This window comes from Phocoena sinus, chromosome 3 (genome assembly GCF_008692025.1).
Source record: "Phocoena sinus isolate mPhoSin1 chromosome 3, mPhoSin1.pri, whole genome shotgun sequence".
In the NCBI taxonomy this organism is placed as follows: domain Eukaryota; kingdom Metazoa; phylum Chordata; class Mammalia; order Artiodactyla; family Phocoenidae; genus Phocoena; species Phocoena sinus.
In genome coordinates, this window is record NC_045765.1 from 117,693,855 (window position 1) to 117,719,240 (window position 25,386).

General features: G+C 40.1%; 4 protein-coding genes across 15 annotated transcripts in view; 3 read left to right on the plus strand and 1 right to left on the minus strand.

Moving 5' to 3' along the window:
• Positions 1 to 419, minus strand: part of RAD17 (RAD17 checkpoint clamp loader component) — a 33,242-nt gene extending 32,823 nt beyond the window's left edge. For 3 of the 5 annotated variants that reach the window (XM_032626450.1, XM_032626449.1, XM_032626452.1), the window contains exon 1: positions 55 to 184. In XM_032626450.1, the coding sequence (XP_032482341.1) occupies positions 55 to 70 (16 nt within the window). In that variant the 5' untranslated portion in view covers positions 71 to 184. Of the gene's footprint in view, positions 1 to 54 lie in introns of all 5 variants that reach the window. The other 2 variants (XM_032626448.1, XM_032626451.1) reach the window with 2 other exon arrangements.
• Positions 167 to 16,313, plus strand: AK6 (adenylate kinase 6). Of its 2 annotated transcripts, none has more exons than XM_032626456.1 (5): positions 167 to 542; positions 2,637 to 2,729; positions 11,667 to 11,725; positions 11,836 to 11,981; positions 14,557 to 16,313. In XM_032626456.1, the coding sequence occupies exons 1-5, from the start codon at positions 515 to 517 to the stop codon at positions 14,747 to 14,749; spliced, it is 519 nt and encodes a 172-aa protein (XP_032482347.1). In that variant the 5' UTR covers positions 167 to 514; the 3' UTR covers positions 14,750 to 16,313. The 2 variants fall into 2 exon arrangements, with proteins under 2 accessions (XP_032482347.1, XP_032482348.1); XM_032626457.1 differs by having other exon boundaries at positions 288 to 347.
• Positions 419 to 4,770, plus strand: TAF9 (TATA-box binding protein associated factor 9). 2 transcript variants are annotated; one of them, XM_032626454.1, is made up of 3 exons: positions 419 to 542; positions 2,637 to 2,729; positions 3,714 to 4,761. In XM_032626454.1, exon 3 carries the CDS (start codon positions 3,731 to 3,733, stop codon positions 4,526 to 4,528), a length of 798 nt encoding a protein of 265 aa, XP_032482345.1. In that variant the 5' UTR covers positions 419 to 542; positions 2,637 to 2,729; positions 3,714 to 3,730; the 3' UTR covers positions 4,529 to 4,761. The 2 variants fall into 2 exon arrangements, with proteins under 2 accessions (XP_032482345.1, XP_032482346.1); XM_032626455.1 differs by having other exon boundaries at positions 495 to 794; positions 3,714 to 4,770.
• Positions 16,314 to 22,319: 6,006 nt separating the features above from the next.
• CCDC125 (coiled-coil domain containing 125) overlaps positions 22,320 to 25,386 on the plus strand; it is a 32,538-nt gene continuing 29,471 nt past the window's right edge. For 4 of the 6 annotated variants that reach the window (XM_032627278.1, XM_032627279.1, XM_032627275.1 and 1 more), the window contains exon 1: positions 22,320 to 22,452. The gene's annotated coding sequence lies outside the window, so the exon portion shown is untranslated. Of the gene's footprint in view, positions 22,453 to 22,786; positions 22,879 to 25,386 lie in introns of all 6 variants that reach the window. The other 2 variants (XM_032627276.1, XR_004349248.1) reach the window with 2 other exon arrangements.

Below are 25,386 nucleotides of genomic sequence, written 5' to 3' on the forward strand. Positions count from 1 at the left end.
GACTCGCGTCTCTACGACATATATACACCGCAGCCCCAGCCGCGGCAGCCTTACCTTCCGGTAGCTGCATCCCCTCGTGGGCCGAGAGGAGCGGTGGAGCCCAGGCTCAGCTCCAGGTGCACGGGATGCCACCCAGCCCTAACCGGGCTCAGCGCGGAACCCTCTTGGAGGTCCCGCCTCCCGGGGACCTTCCAGGTCGGTCGGCGCTTCCGCGACACAGCCCGAAAGGCGGGGCCTCCTAAGGAGCTACTGTCTTAGGCATCCAGCGCATTGCCTGACTGGAAGCGCCGACCCGACGTGTGCTCGTACTTCGGACACTGCGATGGAAGGGTGTCATAGAAAGCCAGGTAACCAATGGTGGGTGACGAGGCGGCGGAGGTGGGTCGCGAGCGACACTCCAGGCCTCGAGTACGCCGGCGCCACTGGCGCTTGCCGTTATCCTCCCCTTCCGGCCCCTCCCTGTAGCGTGTAGGGCGCTTGTGCAGAGGCGTCGGGAGCCAGCGCGGCGAGAACCATGTTGCTTCCGAACATCCTGCTCACTGGTCAGGGGGCGCACTGGGGGTTGTGGTGGGCGGCGGGGCTGGCGCGGGGCGCGGAGTGCTCTGAGGCCTGGAAAGCCCGACGTGGGGTCGCTTAGTGTTCTATTGCGAGGCTCGGCGAGGGTCGCGTGGAGTTGTAGTTGTCAGGGCCTGTACCCCCCGCCCTCGCGACGGTTTTGCACGAGGCTGGGGGAAGGGGACGACGGACGTTAATTCTTTTGCTCAGAGGTTGGCTACTCGGTGAGGCGGAGAGAGGTAGATAATATACAGTTCCCTTTTTTGGCAAGCTGCCTAATCTTTCGTAATCAGGTTTTTGTCTGTAAAATGGCTGTTGCTTCTTTACTTGGCGGGGTGTCTTTGCGTGGTTAGCGAGATAAGGTAAGGCAGTATTCGGCCCTTAGTAGATCCGCTAATGGTGGATGTTTTAGTCCTTAGGCCTCTAGGGCCGTCTCTTATTTTCCCTTTGTATCTGAGAGATTTCGATGAAGGGGTTCGGATATTTGCGGTGTGGGGTGATAAATTTGGTGTATACGCTTGCGGAGTTAGCATCAGAGGCTTTTTCTTTGTGTTTTAAGAAGTAAAGGCATCTACTGAGCATCTCTGGTCGTTTCTCGTAGAGATGCTGTAAAATTCCCGGGCTGATCGTGGGGTTTTTTTCTGGGTCTTTGGATCCATACTCAGGGCACTTGTTACCTGTGAGGGGTAGTAAAATGCCGCATAACGACTTTAAAAAATATTTCTGGTCGTTTAACTCTGAAAATGTTTACTAAATTGTAGTATTTAATAGCATCATAGGGCATTCCTGGAAAAATCTAATGGGTGTAGATGCTGTTGCAGCACAATAAAATTTGAGGCGCTGTTTGTGGATCAAAGCCAAGTTTTATCCTTTAACAAAACGTAAGCATATTGGCAGCGCACAAGTCCTGTCTGTGTCTGAGAGTAGCAGATTAACCTCAACAGGTTACTATTTAGCCTTTAAGCGTCCTTAAGGGGAAGATTTTACAATATCTGATTTGTTTGGGTCAGACAGTGTCTTGGTTTTTTAATATTAAGCCATATCGTCAAAAGTCTAAATGTGAGCGTTTTATTGAAAACATGGTGAGTTGAGGATTCAGACTTGGTGTATTATAGTGGACTGGAGGTAAAAATGTTATTGCCCTTATAGGTAGACTTGACTTATTCCTTCCTTTTTTTTTTTTTTTTTTTTTGCGTTACGCGGGCCTCTCACTGTTGTGGCCTCTCCCGTTGCGGAGCACAGGCTCCGGACGCGCAGGCTCAGCAGCCATGGCTCACGGGCCCAGCCGCTCCGCGGCACGTGGGATCTTCCCGGACCGGGGCACGAACCCGTGTCCCCTGCATCGACAGGCAGACTCTCAACCACTGCGCCACCAGGGAAGCCCAATTCCTTTTATCTTCAATTATAATGATCAGGTTTTGTAATTTCAGTGGCGTTAGTTCAAGTTGAAAATTAAGTGTTTGATTATTTATCTTGAAACAATAAATATAAAAAAGGGAAGGTGAAGAACAATGTATAGTATGGCCATTTATGTAGAAGGAAATATATGGTGTGTGTATGTATGTATACACGCAATGTGTATATGTACACGTGTAGTACGCTACCATATATTTGCATATATATGGATGTATACACAAACATATGTATATGACTTCTTTGGAGAGATACATAAGAAAGTGGTTTACACTGGTTGTCTCTAGGGAAGAGTATAGTGGATATTCTTTCATACTGCTTAACTTTTTTCCATGAACAATTTAATTTTTTTAATTAAAGCAAATAAATGATGGCAGTTTATTTGAGGTAGCTAGTTTTATTCTGGGAATTTCCATGGTGGTGGCAGACAGTCTGTAATTGTCATCAGATTCTCCCAAGCCCCACTCCTGGTGAAATCAGATACACTGGGTGAAATTCTGATCTTCAGCAGGCTTTGGGTAGTTTTGATTAGATTATGGTGTGTGTAATTTTATATAGGATTGCTAATTAGGAAACTCTTCAGTTGTTAAGAACCTTAAGAAGGCAGATTAGAGGCTAAAGTCTAATAAGTATTCATGAACAGTATTTTTCTGTGGCTTGTCTTGCAGGTACACCAGGGGTTGGAAAAACCACGCTAGGCAAAGAACTTGCATCAAGATCAGGACTGAAATACGTTAATGTGGGTGATTTAGCACGAGAAGGTAAGGGGCACTTTGGTGTTAGATTTGTTGAAAAAAGTGAAAGGAATAATGGAGTATTAGTACTGTACTTGAGAGAAGGTACAAAAAGCAGAGAAAAATTGCCATGAAGGAATTAATGCTCTGTTGGGGACCCATAGAAATAGAACATATTGTCTCATGCTGTGTCCTAGTTATTTTGACCACTACATCCCCTCTGCAGTTGGCTAGCAGTTCTTGTGGACAGTAATAAGTGGGATAGCTTCCAGGAAGATTAGACTTAGGACAGTTTGAATATGAGGAAGAGGGAGAGTATTTTTGAGTTGGGCAAACACGTAAAGGTCAGGGTGGTGCTAAGCATATATATCTATGGAGACAGTGAGTATATGAGCTCACTGGAAGGGCATGATTTTGAACTCAGGCAGTAGGACATGGCTGTCCTATGGTCTTTTCTTAGATTAGTTTATAGGTGCGTGCCTGTAAGCAACTGCACTTTTTTTTTTTTTTTTTTTTTTTTTTTTGCGGTACGCGGGCCTCTCACTGTCGTGGCCTCTCCCGTTGCGGAGCACAGGCTCCGGATGTGCAGGCTCAGCGGCCATTGGTCACGGGCCCAGCCGCTCTGCGGCATGTGGGATCTTCCCGGACCCGGACACGAACTTGTGTCCCCTGCATCAGCAGGCGGACTCTGAACCACTGCGCCACCAGGGAAGCCCCAACTGCACATATTTTAAAATGATGTATGTTTTTGGTTATTTTACCCTGTTTTTCCCCAATCTTTTATCACTCCCTTATTTGTGTCTTCATCTTTTTATATTCTCTGATGGGTAGAAAATAAATTTAAGTGAAGGGAACTTTAAATGTGCCTCATTAAAATTAAAAAGATTTAGCGTATTTTTTATTTTATATTTTTAAAAATTTAACATGTATTTTAAAGTTCCTGACAGTTGCTACTAAAGTAACTATTTCAGGTTTGATCTAATGTACATATTTTTTTCAAATGATCTAAAGTCTGATCACCGGATATCATGGAGTCTGGCAAGATGGCTTCTCCCAAGAGCATGCCGAAAGATGCACAGATGATGGCACAAATCCTGAAGGATATGGGGATTACAGAATATGAACCAAGAGTTATAAATCAGATGTTGGAGTTTGCCTTCCGATATGTGACCACAATTCTAGATGATGCAAAAATTTATTCAAGTCATGCTAAGAAGGCTACTGTTGATGCAGATGATGTGCGATTGGCCATCCAGTGTCGTGCTGACCAGTCTTTTACCTCTCCTCCCCCAAGAGATTTTTTATTAGATATTGCAAGGCAAAGGAATCAAACCCCTTTGCCGTTAATCAAGCCATATTCAGGTCCTAGATTGCCACCTGATAGATATTGCTTGACTGCTCCAAATTATAGACTTAAATCCTTACAAAAAAAGGCATCTACTTCTGCGGGAAGAATAACAGTTCCACGGTTAAGTGTTGGTTCAGTTACTAGCAGACCAAGTACTCCCACGCTTGGCACACCAACCCCACAAACCATGTCTGTTTCAACTAAAGTAGGGACTCCAGTGTCCCTCACAGGGCAAAGATTCACAGTACAGATGCCCACTTCACAATCCCCAGCTGTAAAAGCATCAATTCCTGCAACATCAGCAGTTCAGAATGTTCTAATTAATCCATCACTAATTGGGTCCAAAAATATTCTTATTACCACTAACATGGTGTCATCACAGAATACTGCCAATGAAGCATCAAATGCATTGAAAAGAAAACGTGAAGATGATGATGATGATGATGACGATGATGATGATGACTATGATAATTTGTAATGTAGTCTTGATGCATGTAACATGTATACTTGGTTTTGAATCCATTGTACTGAGATTAAACATGCATGCTAGATGTTTCCATGTTGTGTTTTAGAAAAATAGTATTTAATGAGTAAATATGGTTACCATACTTTTCAATTGAGATACTGTGTTGGATTTTCTTTAATAGGATTAGTAATGGTTTTTCATCAGCCTTTAAGTGTAAAAAATAAAGTTGTAATTCATCCATTTGATTGTTGGTACTTTGGCGATAATGTTTTTACATTTTTAGATGCAATTTTCTGCCTCATTATCACCAACAGAAATAACAGTTGCAAAAGCTTGAAGTTGTTGCAGTCTGTTCCTTACCAATAGTCACTTCTAGTGTCTTCACATGTTTAGGTTATAGTATGATCTCTGGTGTGTAAGTCACTCTTACGGGCCATTCTTTCAGATTGCTGAAGTATACCATGTCTGTTTTTTAGAGAGACCACTTGGTCAGGATTTTTATTTATAGCGAATCCTCTCCATTTAGATTTATCTTTCTCAATTGCCAGACTTCTTCCTAGGTCCCATTTTTCTATCCCTTTGGATATATTTAAGGACCCTTGGTGTGGCTCCCAGTATCTTACCACTTAAAAATTTTTGAAGTTTTAGGGCTTCCTTGGTGGCACAGTGGTTGAGAGTCTGCCTGCTAATGCAGGGGACACAGGTTCGAGCCCCGGTCTGGGAAGATCCCACATGCCGCAGAACAACTGGGCCAGTGAGCCACAACTACTGAGCCTGCGCTCCGCAACAAGAGAGGCCACAGTAGTGAGAGGCCCATGCACCACGATGAAGAGTGGCCCCCGCTTGCCACAACTAGAGAAAGCCCTCGCACAGAAACGAAGACCCAACACAGCAAAAATAAATTAATTAATTAATAAACTCCTACCCCCAACATCTTAAAAAAAATTTTTTTTGAAGTTTTTTCCCATTATTCCTTTTTGCAGGTCAATTTTTGTGCATCTTTGCTTGTCATATTCTTGATACTATAAGCTAGTATCATGCTTATATTTTTAATCCAGGTTTGGCATTCAAATTATAGTTAATAAAACTTAGGTCTTTATTTGCTACTGTGCATAGCTTGACATTCTCCATTTTATACCTATATGAAATCTGGTTTTGTTCCTTTGCCTGTTGAACTTTACTCTTTTTGACAAGTGATTTCAGAGTCACATACGTCAGTCAATTTCAGTCATGTCTTCCAGTTCTCATCTCACCCACTCAATATTTCTAAACTTAATGAAATTACTATATAATCTGTCATGAATATTACTGAGAGCAATAGTAACACCAGACCAGGGATATTCCACTGTGAGACACTCCTTTTCCTCTTCACTGAGTCTCCTTGTACTCAAAAGATGTGTGTACACTTGATGGTGTATGGTCCTGACCATCCCCTTTGTATTTTATTGAGATTATTTCATGAGAATCTGCCTTAAAGGAAAACTGGAGCTTTTTTCCCTCCCATTATGCCAGATAAAGGATTTCTGATCTGATTTGACATGTGTTAGATGAGGTGCTTTATAGTGATTTCAAAATGTACCAGATATTTTCCCTCCGATGCCATCTGAGTGTATCTGAAAATCTTACTAGGAAATAGTCTGAGACATTCAGCCTCCTCATTTTTTCCAAATGGTAATATGTTGTAAGGGAAACCATGCAATCTTCTATAAAGCAGTGTGGTTCTCAACAGGGGGTGATTTTTGCCCTCCAGGGGACATTTGGCACCTTCTGAGATATTTTGGTAGTCATAACTGGAGTGGGGGGGTTGCTACTGACCTCTAATGGGTAGAGTCTAGGGATTCTGCTGAACATCCTACAACTCACAGGACAGCCCTCCACCCCCATAACAGAATTATCAAGCTCAAAAGGTCAGTAGTATTTCAGGTTTAGAAACCCTGCTATAAGTAAGGAGACAAAAAACAAAACTGGTTTTAAACAAATGTGTCTAAATGGAGTTTATTGCCATCCTAGTAGTCATGTTGGATGGCTGTGTTATTTGTGAGAGACCTTCTTTATGACATTTAGAACTAAAGCAGGAAAAATTAGGTGGGGAATTAAGCTTAATAAAACTATGGAGAGTCCTGAATGTGGAGTGACTAAGAATGCTTTTCTTACCCCAGTTCTTCCAGTCTCGCATTCCTCACTTGATGTCCTTTCCCATATGCAATCATTTAATTAAACTTCTACCAGCATCCTTAATTTTCCTGCCACCAGTTTTATCAGTCTTCAGCCTCTATGCCTAACCCCAGGATGCTCATATGTCTAGACGTTGGATGCGTTTCAAATATCTGGCCCTCAACACTTAAAATCTTGATGTGTTTCTAAGGCAGGGGTTGGCAAGCTGCAGCTGTTTTTGTAGGAGCCACTAGCTAGATTAGGCTGCAAATCCTGAAGTATTTATTGTCTGGCCCTTTACAGAAGAAGTTTGCCATTCCCGCTCTAACCTATGTGTATCGCATTTTTTTCCCTCACCTGAAATCAACTACCACTGGAAGCCTTTGACTCTAACTTCTCCGTTGTCCTCTCTCCAACACTGCTCTCCCAATCTTTTCATCTGATTCTCTCCTTCCCACCATATATACCTCTTTCCCCTGTGAACTCATTGCAGCCATCTTGTAATCCTGCCCCTCCCTCTGGTAATTTCATTGACTCAGGACTAGTTAGTCCTTTTTACTTATAACTCTTAAATTTATTATTAAAACTTAGCCCAACATCTAGACATCTACTAGATTTAACCATCTGGCTAGTTCCCACATATTTCCAAGTTAATGTTTAAAAAGCACATGTTCTGAAGTCATCCCTGACTGCTTGCCCATTCCTGATTCCTGTCACCCACACATTAAAAACGCATTTACACACTACACAGATGCACTTGTCTCCTAATCTTGATAGTTGAAAAAATCTTTTTGATACCCCTATCCGATTCCTAAGACCATTAACGCTGTGTCCCCTTGGTACCGCTATACCATTCTCAAGACCATTCGTGCTGAATCTCTTCTTCAGTATCTCTTCCCTCCCTCTTCTGTACACCATCATTATGTCCTTTAAAAAGGGGGCGGGCGGGGAGAGGGGATGAAATTACTTGAACTTTTTAATGATAAAGGCCACTCACCTTAATGAAGTAATGAACTGGCTACAGTTTACCTTCAGCCCTTCCCTGCAGCCACTATGCCCTATGTCCCCTTATGTCTACCCACAGTGCACTATTGTTCTTCAAACGCATGGGGAGTCTTCCATCTCCATGTCCTTATACATGCTATTCCCTTTACCTGTACATGCCCTTCCTCATCTGTCTTATAAACAGTTCCTTAAAAGGCCCTACTCGAATGCCGCATCTTTTGGTGCTAACTTCTCTTGGCAGAATTCATTGCTCTCTTTGCATAAAGGGCCAGGTATCAAAGCTCCCAATCCTTCTAAACCAATTAACTTCTTATACTAACTGCATTAGTACAGATGCAAAATAGATGACTAGCATCCCTATATGGTTAGCTTTAAAGAACGGCTTTCACGTGAGTGTATAAATGATAGGATGGCAGTTAAAGGAAAGGTCTTGTTTTTATAGCTTGACTAATGACAGCTTGGAAGGTCTTTTTAAGGTAAGAAGGTCATTTTAAGCCTTTTAACCGGCTCCACAATCAATTTTTTTCTGCAAGTAATTTATCTAAGTAAATCATAAAACTTTGTTTAGGAAACTGATTTAATTTTCTAAGTTTCGATAATTTGATGAAATCAAGCTTTTTTTTCCTCTTTGCCATATGAAGATCCACTGTATAGACAATTATAAATGTGACTACCAGTTGAAGTTTCTAAAGTAGCACAAATTTTTCCGCTTTTTGGAAATTTGAAACAAAGTTTAGAATTCATCTCTCTCCATTCCTTGTAGTACAGGTTATAATTATCACCTAAAATTCTGCAGTAGCTTTTATATGGTATCCATGCTGCTTCTGGACTTGCTTCCTTCCAACTCCACACAGAAATCAAAATGATTTTTAAAAATTTGAAATCAATCATGTCATTTCATGCTTAAAATGCTTTAATGATTTTCCTTTGCTTTGGGATAAAGTCTAAACAACTCAGTGCAGCCTTCAAGGTCTTTTTTTTTTTAATTAATTAATTTATTTTTTGGCTGTGTTGGGTCTTCATTGCTGCGTGCCAGCTTTCTCTAGCTGCGGTGAGCGGGGGCTACTCTTCGTTGCGGTGCGTGGGCTTCTCATTGCTGGGGCTTCTCTTTGTTGTGGAGCACGGGCTGTAGGCTCGTGGGCTTCAGTAGTTCTGGCACTCCGGCTCAGTAGTTGTGGCTCGCGGGCTGTAGAGCGCAGGCTCAGTAATTGTGGCGTATGGGCTTAGTTGCTCCACGGCATGTGGATCTTCCCAGACCAGGGCTCAAACCCGTGTTCCCTGCATTGGCAGGCGGACTCTTATCCACTGCGCCACCAGGGAAGTCCCTCAAGGCCCTTTTTAATTTGGCCTTAATCCCCCTGACCCCTTATCACTTATTTTCTAACTATTCTGAAAGACTTTTCCTCCCTTGAAAGGCTTGCCCTCCTTAGTCTCTCTGCCTTTGAATATCTTGTTTTCTCTGTTAAGAATTGTCTTACCTACCTTTTTTTCCTGAGCTAACTGCTTCAAGTTTCCACTTAGAAGTTACCTGCTTCAGGAAGCCTCCTCTAATATCCCAAGTTTATGTTCCTAACCTAAAAGGTCCCCATGTTATTGCTCCCAGAGCACCATGATCCACAGCATTAAATATTACAATTTCCAGGTTACTTGTCTGTCATCTCCCATTTTATTGTCAACTCTTCGAGGGAAGGACTGAGTTGGTCTTCTTGTTCAATTTGTTCACTATTATATCTTCCTTACCTCCGTAATTACTGGTACATGGTGTTTGATAAATGTTTTTTGAAATGAATGTTGGAAAACTTGGATTACACTATTTTATTAATATGTATTCACATGACTTAAGAAATCCTGCATTTCAGCATTGCAGTATATAAAGACTTTAATTCTAAAAGCTAATACTGCTATAGTTGTCTGTGTTTTAGGCAGCATATATTTTTAAAGATTTAACTAGTCTGGATTTAAAATATGAAGGAACATTTATCTACTCCAGATTCCCACATAGTACAAAATCAGCTGTAGGTATTCTTAGATTTTGTGGTATTGTAAAAAAAACCAAAACATATATATATATATATATATATACATACATATATAGTATTGTAAAAATAACAGAAATTTAACAACCTGATATTTTACTTACTTAAGTTTAATTACATAATATTTTAGCAAGTTAGTAAACAAGATTTAACTAATTCGCTATTGCTGAACATTTTAAAGCATCTTTTTAAATTTTTTTCTGGTTTGAAATTCAATGGTCAAAAGAAATCTCTGAACGGGTATGACGTTTTACTTTTAAAAATTATTCGTTTCCAGAGTCAGTTTACTAAATCATGTATAACTAATATAACAGGTATAAAAAGCCTCATTTAAATTTTCATCTCTTTAGTAGCTGGGAAAGTACAGTATTTTTTCATGTATTGTTTACTAATTATCTTTTCCATTCTGTGTGAATTTTTTTCTTATTCTTTGTTAAGCTACTTATTGTTATTTTGAATTTATATAATCTACATTTCAGTCCTTTGTCCTAGTATTTCTCCCTGCCATTTTTCATTTTTTAAAAATTATATTATTTTTCATCAAACAAATTTAACATTTTATATGTTTCAATCAATTATTTTATTTTTTTTCACAAACTCAAATGTATCATACCTTTGTAGGTTTAATTTTCCATTAGTTATCTTTGGAATTAAGAAATTAGCTCTTGGGGCTTCCTTGGTGGCGCAGTGGTTGGGGGTCCGCCTGCCGATGCAGGGAACGCAGGTTCGTGCCCCGACCCGGAAGGATCCCGCATGCTGTGGAGCAGCTGGGCCCGTGAGCCAAAGCCGCTGGGCCTGCGTGTCTGGAGCCTGTGCTCCTCAATGGGAGAGGCCACAACAGTGAGAGGCCTGCGTACCGCAAAAAAAAAAAAAGAAAAAGAAATTAGCTCTTTAATTCAGCTAGGGTTTGTGGTGTAAAGTAAGGGTTTAGATTAGTTTCTATATTGTTAACCAGTTTTCCCCATACCAAGACAGTTTAACTTTTTAGCTGGTAAGAGTTTCTGGTAACTGAACTGTAACCCAAGAAGTCAGAGGCCACACTAGGATGCTAGAGAAATGGTTCATGTGCCCAGAATCAGCCCACAGACCCTCCAGGAAAACAGTTAAAACTGCCTTTGTGCCTTGCACAAACCCTCAGGACCACCCCTTCGTCACTTCAGAATTCACGCTCCTTTGAAGCTCATTTCAACCTGTGCCAAACTATTAAGGGGAAAGAGGTGGGAAGACTATAGCATGCTCTTCGAGATGGCCAGAAGAATGATCTAAGCCTGCCTTAAGAGTATATACCTCCTAGGGATTCAGGGTGAGGGTGGGATTGGTATGTCTCACCTCCTTAAGACACACTTCCTTTGAAAGGAAGCTTTAATTTGTTGAAAAATTCTTATGTTAGATTTAAATCTGCCTCCTTTATGCCTGCCCCCATCATTCTTGTTTTACCTTCTGAAATAAGATATTCAACCCTTGGCTTTTGGGGATGCTGGAATTCTAGAAGTGAAGGAGCATCTGGGTACTGACTCTCCTTCCCCAAACCCCATGAAGATGTGACCTCAGTGACAAAGGGTTCACTTCTGGAATCAAGAACCTGCTGTTCCTTTTAATAAGTTTCATATCCTTGGCCTAATAAATTTGGAACTTAATCTCCTGTTAATGTGTGTACGAGTGTTTGTATCCATGTGTCCCCTCTTTGCACCAATCTGTAGCTCACTGAAACTAGTTCTCTTCTACTAATAGCCCCACAAATTCTGAAGTTGGCTATTATTCATTCTTTTTCAGGTATTTTGTTATCCAAGTTTCCTTCTAGACAAAATTCTAATTTATCAATACTGCTCTTTATGTTTGCTGTCCATATGACATCTATTGTATTAGTGCCCTCCCTTGTCTCTAAGAGTAATTGAACATTACTGAAAGTTACTTAGAAAATACTACTTTAATATGCCAATGTAAATCTCTTTCAGGGCAGTTATATGATGGCTATGATGAAGAGTATGACTGTCCCATTTTAGATGAAGACAGGGTAAGTACAATCTTTTTTATACAGTATACATTTAAAAAAATTTTATAGGAAAGTTGACCTCAGTTTTTTTAAAGAGTATTCATCTTTTTTTTTTCTCCCCTTTCTTACAGGTAGTTGATGAGTTAGAAAACCAAATGAGTGAAGGTGGAGTTATTGTTGATTACCATGGTTGTGATTTCTTCCCTGAACGCTGGTTTCATATAGTATTTGTGCTGAAAACAGATAACAGTGTTTTGTACAACAGACTTGAAACTAGGTAAGGAAGGAAGAACACTGAATCCTTAAAGTATTTTGTAAACTTTTACTCAGATTCCTGAAGTTGGCCAACATGAACATCATAAAAGGTTCTATTTGAAAACATGACTACTTTATTTTGGTCTTATTATAAACCAAGTCTGTACGGTACCAACTTTCTGAACCTAACGGAAAAAGGTGCATTCGTAAAACGCAAGCAGTAGTTTCTGAGTAAATGAATACCTCAACTGACAGTCTGATTCAGTAAAATGTACTATATATCAACCCTACTTAGTCATGCTTTTTCCTTAATGTAAAACTTTTATAGGAAAACAGCCAAACCAATAACATACTCTTTGCTATGGAATGAACATTACCCACTCAAATCATCCTCACAACAGAAATGAGAAAGCTTATGAAAAGCTAAAGATAAATGAACATTTTACAACCTTTAACAAGATAAATTAACATTTCACAATATATTTGAGTTCATCCCTTCAGGAGAGCATCAGACTTAATCCAGAATAACCAGAAAAGCAAAATTTTATGGAAGACATTTTCCCACTGTCTTTTGATTCAAACTGTGGAAAAAAGGAGGTTTTACAGGAATTTAGAAAGCAGTCTCCAGAAGGAAAACTCCAGAAGTTTGCCTAACTTCAGGTTCGGAATGTGTGGTTCTCACTGACTATAGTCAGCTCTGACTAAGCACCATTGGATGGGATACTTGCAAATTCTTGCACAAAAAAGTATAGTGGCAAATACATAGGGAAAGTTAGGTTGGAGCTATACCTAAAACTTTCACCATCTTTCTTTAGTCAGGGAAAAGCCATTAAAAATATTTGAACAGAGCAGTAATAGAGACAATACGGTACATATGTGTTTTCTAAAAGACCATTTAACATTTTTATTAAAAATTACTATCTTATGTAAATAACTAAAGACTAAAGTATGAAAAAACTATGAGAAAGTAGTCTTGTTTTAACGGTTGAAAAAACTTACAAAGTTAATCACCTTAAAAAAGCTTTATTGAGATAAATTTACATACCATGTGAATTGTACACCCATTTGAAGTGTACAATTAAGTGGTTTTGAGTATATTCACAGAGTTATATATCCATTACTATAATCAATTTTTTAAAATGTTCATCACCCCTCCCCCACCAAAAAACCCATACCCATTGGCAGTCACTCTCCATTTCCCCTCAGTCCCCAGTCCTAAGCAACCAGTAATTTACCTTCTATCTCTGTGGATTTGCCTGTTCTGGACTTTTTATATAAATGAAATCATACAAAATGTGATCTTTTGTGTCTGGCTTCTTTTACTTAGCATAACGTTTTCAAGGTTCATCTGTGTTATGGCATGTACCAGTACTTCATTTCTTTTTATTGCCAAATAATATTCCATTATGTGGTTATACCGTATTTTATTTATCCATTTATCAGATTATAGACATTTGGATTGTTTGCAATTTTTGGCAATTACGAATAATGCTGCCATGAACATTCATACACGTGTTTTTGTGTGAACATTACATGTTCATTCATTTATCTTGGGTATTGAATTTCTTTAGGAACAGGATTGCTAGGTCATATGTTAACCTTTTGGGGAACTGTCAGACCATTTTCCAGAGTGGCTGCACCACTTTACATTCCCAAGAGTAGTGTATGAAGCCGCCAGTATTTTCACATCCTTGTTATCTTTTTGATTGTAGCCATCCTAGTGGATATGAAGTAGTATCGCATTGTGGTTTTCATTTGCATTTCCTTGATGGCTAATGATGTTGAGCATCTTTTTATGTGCTTATTGGCCATGTGTATATCTTTTTTGGACAAATATCTATTCGGATCTTCTGCCCAATTTTTAATTTGGTTATTTGTCCTTTCTTTATTAAGTTACAAGAGTTCTTTACGTATTTTAGATGTAAGTCCCTTATCAGATATAAGATTTGCAGAAATTTTCTCCCATTCTGTGGGTTTTTTCATAAAGTTAATCATCTTTTAAGTACTTCAATTTAATTTTGATTGTTACAAAGTTTAACTAATTTGAGTTTGAATTTTCCTTATCTTTTTTCACTAGCTAATGAGTTGGCTAATTTACATCTGCATAAAGATTATATAATTTTTTCAATGTCTTTGGAATTGGTAAAGTACAGATACATCTGTGTGATCAAGTACCCAATCAGTATATGCTATTCCTTATCATATGCATTTTATTTTATTATATGCCATCTATTTGTTTTATGTGTCTATATCTTAACTCCTTAACTCTTTTGAAATTTAGGACCATAGCTATAGACTATTTATCTCATAGCTTGGCATCTGGCTTGAGGTAGGTAGATGTTTGCTAATTGAGTGGCTGACAGATTGTAGGGAAAAAAGTCTCAGACAAAGCTAAACTTTGGTCCTTAGTTTAACCCTCTCTCATGTCAAAGAAGTCTCTCATATTCACAGAAGCCAATCTGTTTTCTCTAGGTAAAGAGCCTACAAGAAGTATTTTTGCGTGATTTTTCATGTGTTCAAAAGTGTCCAGTTTCTAGTCTGTTCCTAAAACTCCAGTTAATGCCATTCAGTTTGTTTATCTTCTCTTTGCCTTCTAGGGGTTATAATCAGAAGAAACTAAAAGACAATATTCAATGTGAAATTTTTCAAGTTCTTTATGAAGAAGCCTTGGGATCCTACAAGGAAGAAATAGTGCATCAGTTGCCGAGCAATAAACCAGAAGATCTAGAGGATAATATCAATCAGATATTGAAATGGATAGAGCAGTGGGTCAAAGATCATAGCTCTTGACTTAACAAGAATGCCACTTTACAATCACTCTTGATACCTCTCTGCTGACATCATATAAATTGTTCAATTATCAGTATCAGTACAACTTTCTTATTGAAATTGTGCTGTTGGACTCATAGGTGGATAGTATAAAGGTTTATGTTTAGTTTTTTTTCTCCATGAGAAAGCTAAACAATCTCAAGTATAATGAATAGTAGTATTAAGGATTGAGAGTTAAAATTGTAATTGTTTAATGCTTCAGTTGCTAAAGAATAAATCTGATCAAATGGTTGGATATCTTTTATTACAGAAGAAACTGAAGATGATCTCTTAAAATAAAACTTAGACTAAAGATAAAGCATCAGTCTTCCATTTTTATTTCTTTCTTTAAAAAAAATGGAAGTGGTAATACTTGCACTCTATAGAATTCAAAAGGTACAAAAGCGTATACAGATGGCGCCCAATTTACAGTGGTTCAGCGTAGGATTTTTCGACTTTACTATGGTGCAAAAGTGATACGTGTTCACTAGAAACCGTACTTTGAATTTTGATCTTTTCCTGGGCTAGCAACGTGCAGCACAATACCTGTGACGCTGCGAAGCAGCAGGGAGCCGCAGCTCCCAGTCAGCCAGGTGATCGTGAGAGTAAACAACTGATACACACAACCATTCTGTACCCATGCAACCATTCTGTTTTTCACTTTCAGTACAGTAGTCAAATTACAAGAGATAGTTAATCCTTTATTATAAAATAGGCTTTATGTTAAGATGATTTTGCCCAGTTGTAAGTTAATGAAAGTATTCTGAGCATGTTTAAGGTAGGCTAGGCTGGGGACCTCCCTGGTGGTCCAGTCGTTAGGACTCCACGCTTCTACTGCAGGAGGTGCGGGTTCCATCCCTGGTCTCGGAACTAAGATCCCACATGCTGCGCGGCGCAGCCAAAAAAAAAAATTTTTAAAGTAGGCTGGGCTAAGCTGTGATGTTTGGCAGGTCAGGTGTATTGAACGCATTTTTGACTTAGGATATTTTCAACTTATAGTGCATTTATCGGGAAGTAACCCCGTTGTAAGTCAAGGAAGATGTGTACCGGAAAGGTAGGTTTCCCTTCCAGGCCACCCTGTTCTTCAGTCACCACTAGATTCCCTCCCTTTAGGAAATAATGTTACTCATTTCCTGTGTATCTTTGCAGAGATTTTATGCCTGCAAAGCATGTGTGTGTCTGTACTTCTTTTTTTTAAGCATATGGTAGCATACCATGCAAACTTCTGTCATTTCTTTTTCATTTAATATATTATACCATCTTAGAACATACAGACCTTCCAATGCTTCATTCACTTTATTAAGGTATAATTCACATATCGTAAAATTCAGCATTTTAAAGTGTACAATCCATTTTTAAAATCGTATTCACAAGATTGTACAACTATCCCATGCTGTAACACTTTCCTCACCCCACCCAACAGACATCCCATACCTATTAGCAGTCACTTCCCATTCTTCCCTTCTAGCCCCTTGCTATCACTAATCTACTTTGTTGCTATAGATTTGCATTTCTGGACATTTTATATAAATGGAATCATACAATATGTCGTCTTTTGTGTCTGGCTTCTTTCAGTTAGCATAGTGTTTTCAAGATCATCCATGTGGAAGCTTTACGAATACCTCGTTCCTTTATATGGCTGAATAATATTCCACTGTATGGCTATTCCACATTTTGTTTATCCATTCCATCAGTGGCAGAGTTGGGTTGCCTCCGCTTTGGGTATTATGAATTATGAACATTTGTGTTCAAGTTTTTGTGTGGATGTATGTTTTCAACTCTTGGATATAGCTAAGAAGCAAACTGCTGGGTCATATTGCAACTGAGTTTAACATTTTGAGGAAATGCCAAACTTTTCCAGAGTGGTTGCACTACTTTATATTCTTACCATCCATGTATTAGGGATCTAATTTCTCCATATCCTTGACAACACTTGCTACTGTTCATCTAATAGCCATCCTGTAGATGTACAGTCATATTTCATTTTGGTTTTGATTTACATTTCTCTAATGATTAATGATGTTGAACATCTTTGCATTGTTTGAGTCCCCTATTGATGGACATTTAGGTTGTTTCCAGCTTTTTACTATTGCAAATGGTGCCAGGATAATAAGAAAGAATAGCATAGGGAACTATATTCAATATCTTGTGATGAACCATAATGGAAAAGTATACAAAAAACAATGTATATATATGTATAACTGAATCACTTTGCTGTACAGCAAAAATTAACATTGTAAATCAACTATACTTCAATAAAAAAATACAAAAAAAGAGAATAGCACATATATTACTATGTGGCAGGCACTGTTTTAAGCACATTTCAAAAAGTGAACTCTTAATTCACCTGACTACTGTCTGAGGTGTAGGTATTATTATTGTCATTACAGGCGATGGAACCAAGGCACAGAAGGATTAAGTGACTTAAGATCACAGCAAAGTTATCAGAGTTTGGATTCCATCTTAGGCTCTTACCCACTGAGCTGTGCTGCCTAATGCGTATGCAACTTTGCACATGAGCAGCTTTGTCAAGTAAATTCCTGGAAGATAAATTGTATGCAAGTATAACATTTAAAAGTTTCATTTTGATAAACAGATTACCTATAATGTAGACTCCATGCAAATCACTGTGGTGCAGAAGTCCTCCTAAAATAAATTCTTGACTTCCAGATGATATATATATATTTTTTTTACCGGTACGCGGGCCTCTCACTATTGGGGCCTCTCCCATTGCGGAGCACAGGCTCCGGACGCGCAGGCTCAGCGGCCATGGCTCACGGGCCCAGCCGCTCCGCGGCACGTGGAATCGTCCCGGACCGGGGCACGAAGCCGTGTCCCCTGCATCAGCAGGCGGACTTTCAACCACTGCGCCACCAGGGAAGCCCCAGATGATCTTAATCTAGTACACAAAGAAGATAAACACTCAAATGGACACTTTAAACAAATAGTAGATTGTGATACGTGCCCTTCTGGAGGTTCTAACATAATGAGAGAATAAAAGAAAAAAATTAAGGATACATGACGTAGGATGCAGGTCCTTGAAGGATGGGTATGGAGGAGAAAGCTCACCCAGACTAGTAGGATACTATCACAAAGGTTTTACCAGTACTACGTGGGATCAAATGAAATATAGAATGAGGACAACTACTACTTCAGAGGACTACTATAAGGAGGAAACAAACAGTGCTTTACACATACTAAGCAACATATATATGTTTGTTGTTATTTTTAGTAGTACTAGGCTGCTTTTTTTTTTTTTTTTTTTTTGGCCACGTGGCTTGTGGGATCTTAGTTTCCTGACAATGGGTCAAACCCATGCACCCTGCAGTGGAAGCATGGAGTCCTAACCAATGCACCGCCAGGGAATTCCCACTAATGGCTGTTTTGAAAAGACAATATTCTTTTCACTACTGGGATTCACTAAATTCTCTTGCTTGTCAACTGATTGCTAATAATTATCCATCCTAACACTAACATTGGCTCATAATAATAAAGATTTTCCTTCAACAGAAAGGAAATAATGGAATCTAATACATTATGAGAATCTTAAAAGTATTAATATACTTATTAATTTCAGCCCTAGGTTTTCATGTGAAACTAGTGACAATGCTTTAACATCTTATAGTTGCCTGAAAAAGGTCTTAAAAATAATCCTATTTACTGTTTGTCTCTGGTTTTATCCAAACCTACTTGTTAACTTTTTGTTTAAATAGGCTGATTTAAACCAAACTGAAGGAGATAAAAGTGTGGCAAATTTTAAATCATTTTATATTTCTTTAAATGAGACTTCTTAACGTGATTTATTCAGTTTCTCAAGAGTGTCTTAAGATAATAAGCTTTGATATGTGGATAACTAGTCATTTTTTCCCCCTTATGCCCTTCTTGTTAGATTTTTATTTTTGCGGGCTTTGAAATAAGGTATTGGCCTTACTTCAGCTGTGTTTCTTCTGCATTCTAAGCATGTCCTACCACCAATCCCTACCAACATTTAAATTCGTGTTTATCCTTAACACAAAAGTGATAGGGGTCAAAACTGCAGAGAAATATTTATGCTTTCCTATCAATGGGGGAGGGGGCAAAGTAAAAACAAAAACACTGTTCTTAATAACTTTGGTTGCTGCATATGTGAAAAACAAGATCATGAAAATTATACCTGTGCTTTTACTTAAAATTTATTCCTTAATCCTTTTGATGACATAAATCCCTTTGGCAGTCCGATGTAAGCTATGAACCCACTTCCTCCAAGGAAATACAGATATACGTACTAACATAAAATGTTGCTTATATTTTTCAAAGATTCACAGGCCCCTGAAATCCATCTAGAGGTTTATTTTTTAAGGGGTTTATTTTTATGGAAGGGGAGATTAGAAAAATATAATTTGTTAAGCAAGACTAGCAAATAAAAAGCAAATTGGTCGTCCTGGAAGTCCTGTCCAGTGCATTAAGCAAGAAAATAAATAAAAGACCTGAAAGGAATAAATAAGCTATTCTCAATCAACATGATTATTTATGCAGAAATTCCAAAGAGAAACCACACAAAAGCTACATGAATAACTGACCTTAGCAAGGTCACAGGATACAAGACCAATACACAAAAATCAACTGCATTTCCATATAGTAGTGACAAACAACTGGAAATTAAAACAACAATACCATTTACAATAGAACCAAAAAGCATTACATACTTAGGTATAAATCTTAGGTATAAACAAAATATGTGCAAGATCTGCATGCAGAAAATCAAATGAGAGAAATCAAAGATCCAAATGGATGGATATACCATGTTCATGAATTTCAAGACTCATAAATATTATTAACATGTCAGTTTTCTCCAAATTGATCTATAAATTCAATCCCAAGCAAAATCACAGCATACTTTTTTTTTAAACATCTTTATTGGAGTATAATTGCTCTACAATGGTGTGTTAGTTTCTGCTGTATAACAAAGTGAATTAGCTATACATATACATATATCCCCATATCCCCTCCCTCTTGCGTCTCCCTCCCACTCTCCCTATCCCACCCCTCTAGGTGGTCACAAAGCACCGAGCTGATCTCCCTGTGCTATGCGGCTGCTTCCCACTAGCTACTTTACATTTGGTAGTATTTGTAAGTCCATGCCACTCGCTCACTTCGTCCCAGCTTACCCTTCCCCGTCCCGGTGTCCTCAAGTCCATTCTCTACATCTGCGTCTTTATTCCTATCCTGCCCCTAGGTTCTTCAAAACCATTTTTTTTTTTTTTAGATTCCATATATATATATATATATATATATGTTAGCATACGGTATATATATATATATATATGTTAGCATACGGTATTTGTTTTTTCCCTTTCTGACTTACTTCACTCTGTATGACAAACTCTAGGTCCATCCACCTCGCTACAAATAACTCAATTTCATTTCTTTTTATGGCTGAGTAATATTCCCTCGTATATATGTGCCACATCTTCTTTATCCATTCATCTATCGATGGACACTTAGGTTCCAGCATACTCTTTTTTTTTTTTTTTTTTTTTTTGCGGTACGCGGGCCTCTCACTGCTGTGGCCTCTCCCGTTGCGGAGTACAGGCTCCGGACGCACAGGCTCAGCGGCCATGGCTCACGGGCCCAGCCGCTCCGCGGCACGTGGGATATTCACGGACCGGGACACGAACCCGTGTCCCCTGCATTGGCAGGTGGATTCTCAACCACTGCGCCACCAGGGAAGCCCTCCGGCATACTCTTTTAAAGTAAAAATTGATAAGTTGATTCTAAAATTTATATGGAAATATATAGGAACCAGAATAACCAATGATGAAAAAGAACAAAGTTAAAAGACTTACAGTAACTGATTTAAAGATTTGCTATAAAGAGTAAAGTAAGTCAGTGTGGTATTGGTGGAAGGATGAACACATATCAGTGGAACAGAATAGAGTCCAGAAATAAACCCACGCATATAGGGGCAATTTTTGATGGAGGTGCAAAGACAAATCAATGGGGGAAATAATAATCTTTCAACAAATGATGTACCTCCATACACAAAAAAATAAACCACAAACTTAACTGCATACCACATTACTTCAAAATGTTTCATAATAAATTTTATATGCATACAATCAAAGTTCTGCATTCTGGAGAAGTTCTGACAAAGAAAACAGAGTTATTTAAGTTTTTTTTTTAGGGGAGAGACTTGAAAAATTTTAAAGACTGCTACTTTAAATAGTTAAGTCGCAGTTTTAAGTAAAGAAAAATTATTTGGGGTTTGTAAAGCTACTGAATATGCTCATCACACTAAACAAGAGAGCAGGCAAACTGGCTTTAAAGTTATAAACATATTGATCTTTTATGGTAATCTAAATCCCTGAGCTTCTAGTATGCTCATAATCAGGAGAGATTAAAGCCTCAGTTCTAAGTCTCGTTTTCTTCATACCTAGGTATCTTTACTTTGGGGAAATGGATGGTTATGGATTTGCAGAAGAGGAAGATTAAGAAGCTTGTTACTGTGAGAAAAGGGTTTACTAGCGATGAAATAAAATGTATACTTTAAGACAGGACAAGAAAAATTAAACATAAAATTCTCTGTGTGTCCCTTTGGGCCTCCTCCCTCCCTAATGTGCACGTGCATTTGCATTACACATTAACCAGAGCTCCTCAAAGATAGAAGCGCATGCTCCACCGTAGAGACCAATTTTTTTCCCTTTCTTCTGATGCTAGCCATGTAACTTCCTAAAAGAAGCGCAGCTCTGTAGGGGGTCATGGTGCCTTGTTGCTCGCTTTCCACGTGCTTCCCTGGGGTATGTATCTTTGGTGAACCTTATGTAAAAGATCAGTATGTCATTTCCACGTAAGATCCTCCGTCTTGAAAATGGATATAACTGTGTCTTAGACTTCTAACAGGTGGAACAGTTCTCAGGGCTTTCTGAGGGTCTGTCTTCTGGGTTATAATCCTCAGTTTGGCCCTAATAAAATTCCCTTTTTTTCTTCTTAATGTCATTGTTAACTGAATTTTCTATGGCATTAGTTTATTTCTAATCCAGAGTGATCATTAAATCTGGTCAAGTTTTTGACCACTACAAAATTCCTTCAGTTATTTCAAGGATGTTGGGTATTAGGAAATAATACCAAAATCATTGCACCAGGTGAAGCTAATGACCCAGCACGTTTTGGGAGGGGTTAAAGGGAGGTAGGGCCCTTCGCCGTATATTCACAGGAATGGGTGGCCCGTATAGCAGCTTTCCAGGCCCACCAGGCCCTGCCCTCTGGCTCCTTCCCACTGCCTGGCCTTTGCCCCAGCAGCTCCTCTGGCCTACAAGGCCCCCTCATTCCTTAGCTCTGAAAGCCTGCTTTTCAGCTCAGAGCCGCTCCAGCTCAGCTCCATCTTTCTCTTACTCGATTCCTAGACGCTTAATATTTGAACCAGCTAATTTTACCTTCACTGACGCACGCGCTGCCTCGCCCTGTTTTTCTAGGTCTCGAGCTATTATTTAAAACTCGGTTGCGCACAGCTGGTCACGTTACCGCGGTCTAAGTCGGACAGAGCTACCTGCGCCGTCCCCTAACCATGTGAGCTCCGGCTCTGGCATAGAGCCAGGGGGCGGTGCCGGGCCCCCGGCCGCCACGCCCGCCTTTCCGGTTGGGGCCGCGCAGCGCGGTCACGTGGGTGGAGGAACGGCGGCCAGCGAAGCGTGGAATCTCGGCCTCAGGTGAGCGCGCTCAGGGGGCGGAGGGACGGGGACGGCGCGAGGCGGCCGGGGTCCAGCTCACTTAGACCTGCTCTCGGTTCCTCACCCGCCAAGGACAGTGGAGAGGGTCCGGGGCCAGACCCCCGGGCGGGGCTGCGCAAATTCGAGAAGCTCGGCAGGTTATGTACAAGCTGGTAAACTGGCTCCTTCTTCCGCTCTTGCTAGTTGAGTGTCCTCATCTTATATTGTAGAAATAAGGAATAGATTTTGAAAGACTCTTTCTACCTCTCTCATCTCCTCCTTTATTATTATTTTTTCTATATTTTTCTGCTAATTATGAGCCTTAAAACTACAGCGCAGTAAATGCAATGTGGTATCCTGGATTGGATCTTAGAACAGAAAAAGGACATCAGTAGAGAAACTGGGGAAATCCTGATAAAGTATTTGGTAAGTGCGTGTATCGATGTTAATTTCTTATTTTTGATAAATGTACTCTAATATTGCATTAGAGGAATTTGGGTAGAGAGCATACAGGAGCTCACTGTACTATCTTTGCAACTTACTGTAAATCTAAAATTATTTTAACATTAAAATTTAAACAAAATCCTACAGCGGTATGCTGCAGATCACTGTTTACAGAAAGGGCTGAAGTCAGTTCCTTTTTTGCCAAGCCTGACAGGAATTAGGTGTCTGTTTGATCAACTTGTTTGCTAAGGAAATAGTTGTCTGGCTAGTGGGTGTGGATGCTTCTAGTTCAAGTTTTCCAGGCAGGAATCTGTTTTCTTTTTCAATTCCATCCATTAAGTGTCTCTGGAACACCTCTTATGCGCAAGTAAATGAGAGACACTCATTCCCTACAGTAGGGCCGTGTGTGATAAAAAAGCAAGTCAGGTAGGAAATACGGACTATTAGAAGGATACAACGCAGAGCTAGGAGGGCTCAGAGGTAGAAGAAAGCACATCTGGCCCAGGGGAGTCAGGAGGGCTACTGGAGGGAGTGGCTGTCATGAACTGAGGAGGGCCTGAGAGGAGAAAGCATTCTGGGTGGAGAATGGCTCCAGCAGAGGCTTTAAAGAGACCAGGCTGAGGGGGCCTGGGAGCAGGTACAATCCCTTTTCCACGGAAGCACAGAGCATGCCCAGGGAATACTGGCAGATGGCACAGGAAGTGAAAACTGGTTACGTTGTGGAAAACAAGGTGACACCTACTTTAATCATATATACCATGGGAGCTATGGAATGTTTTTGGGCAGGAGAGGGGCATCATTGGATCTGTGCTTGCAGATGACTGAGTTGGCAGCAAAGGCTTGGAGTAGATCAGTTAGGGAAGTATTGGTTTAGCCCAGGAGAGGTAAAAGAAGTTCATCCGGGGCTGTGAAGTTGATATGCAAAGAAGGACATGGTTTGGGGAGATTTTGTGGACCTAGAGGACTTGGCAACTGAAGGAACTGAAAAGAAGAAAAAGGAAAAAACCCCAAATCCCAAAATTTTGGCCCTGGATGTTTTGGAGCGTGATTGATGGGTTTGCAGAAACAGAGGACTCAGCAGGAGACCTGGGGTGGCAGTGGGGAGGGTAATGCATTTGTTTTTGAACAAGCTGTGTTTGAAATGCTGGCAGGATATCGAGCTGGGGATGTGTATTTTAAGAGTTTTCAGGAGTGGAAGCCAAACATATACAGAAGGGACGGGAAGAGGCAAAGGAGTCTGAGTGGGCAGGTCGGAGCCAGTCAGGGATCCCTGTGGGGTTGAGGAATGAAGGTGGGCCGGAGGACTTGGACATGGTGAGTCAGTAGCATCACAGTTTCTGCAGAAGCGCAGCAGCCTGAGGAATGAGGCTAGATCTTAGATTTAGCAATTAGGAAGATACACGTCACTTTCAGAGTTGTTTTAATGGAAGAGTAGAAGATTGTGTGCTCACGGTCTGTAGTCTGTTCATTCAGTCGCCATTCCCAAGTGGACCAGGAGCCAGGGATATGGATTCTAGTTCTGGCCCTGCCACTGCCTGTGTAATTTTGGGCAAGTCACGTATGCTTGGGCTGGCATAAGAAGACACCCATAATAAGATCAAAAGGACCTTTTTATTTCTAGCAACACCTAATAGTCCATAGAGCCAGGGTTCCATGGGGCACACTTTGGAAAATGCTGCTATAGAGCCAGAATTTTAGAGGTCTAAAGAACGGAAGAATCTTATCCAGTCCCCTGACTTGACAAATGAAGAAACTAATACTCAAATTCATATTAATGAACATTGATTTCAAATATATTGATAGTGTCCAAAATACCCCTATAAAGTAGTTATGCTTAAAGCCATTTTGGAAATCCTGAAATAGGCTCTGGGAGATTAAATGACTTGCCCAGGATCACAGAGCAGCACGTGGTGCTGTGAGATTTGAACCCAGGCCTTCTGGGTCAGGGCCCTTCTCTGTCACACATCCTGCTGCCTCCTTGGTTGTCAGCCTTGAATGCATTTAAAACTGGTTGAATGGGGCTTCCGTGGTGGCGCAGTGGTTGAGAGTCCACCTGCCGATGCAGGGGACACGGGTTCGTGCCCCGGTCCGGGAAGATCCCACATGCCGCGGAGCGGCTGGGCCCGTGAGCCATGGCCGCTGAGCCTGCGCGTCCGGAGCCTGTGCTCCGCAACGGGAGAGGCCACAACAGTGAGGGACCCGTGTACCGCAAAAAAACCAAAAAAACCCAAAACTGGTTGAATGGAATGTTAGTAACTTCAACTTTTTTCCCCTTTCTTAGAAGAAATGTGTTCTAAAAGTCAAGTCTTAACCACTGGACCACCAGGGAAGTCCCGACTGCATTACATATTAATATTACTATATAATTAGTATATAACAGTGGGAGAGTACACAGACAACAATTCCCAAAGTTACATTTTAAAAAACACTAGAGCATTAGACCATGTGAAGCTCCTTTTGTTCAACTCTGAACAGTAGGAAGGTGTACCT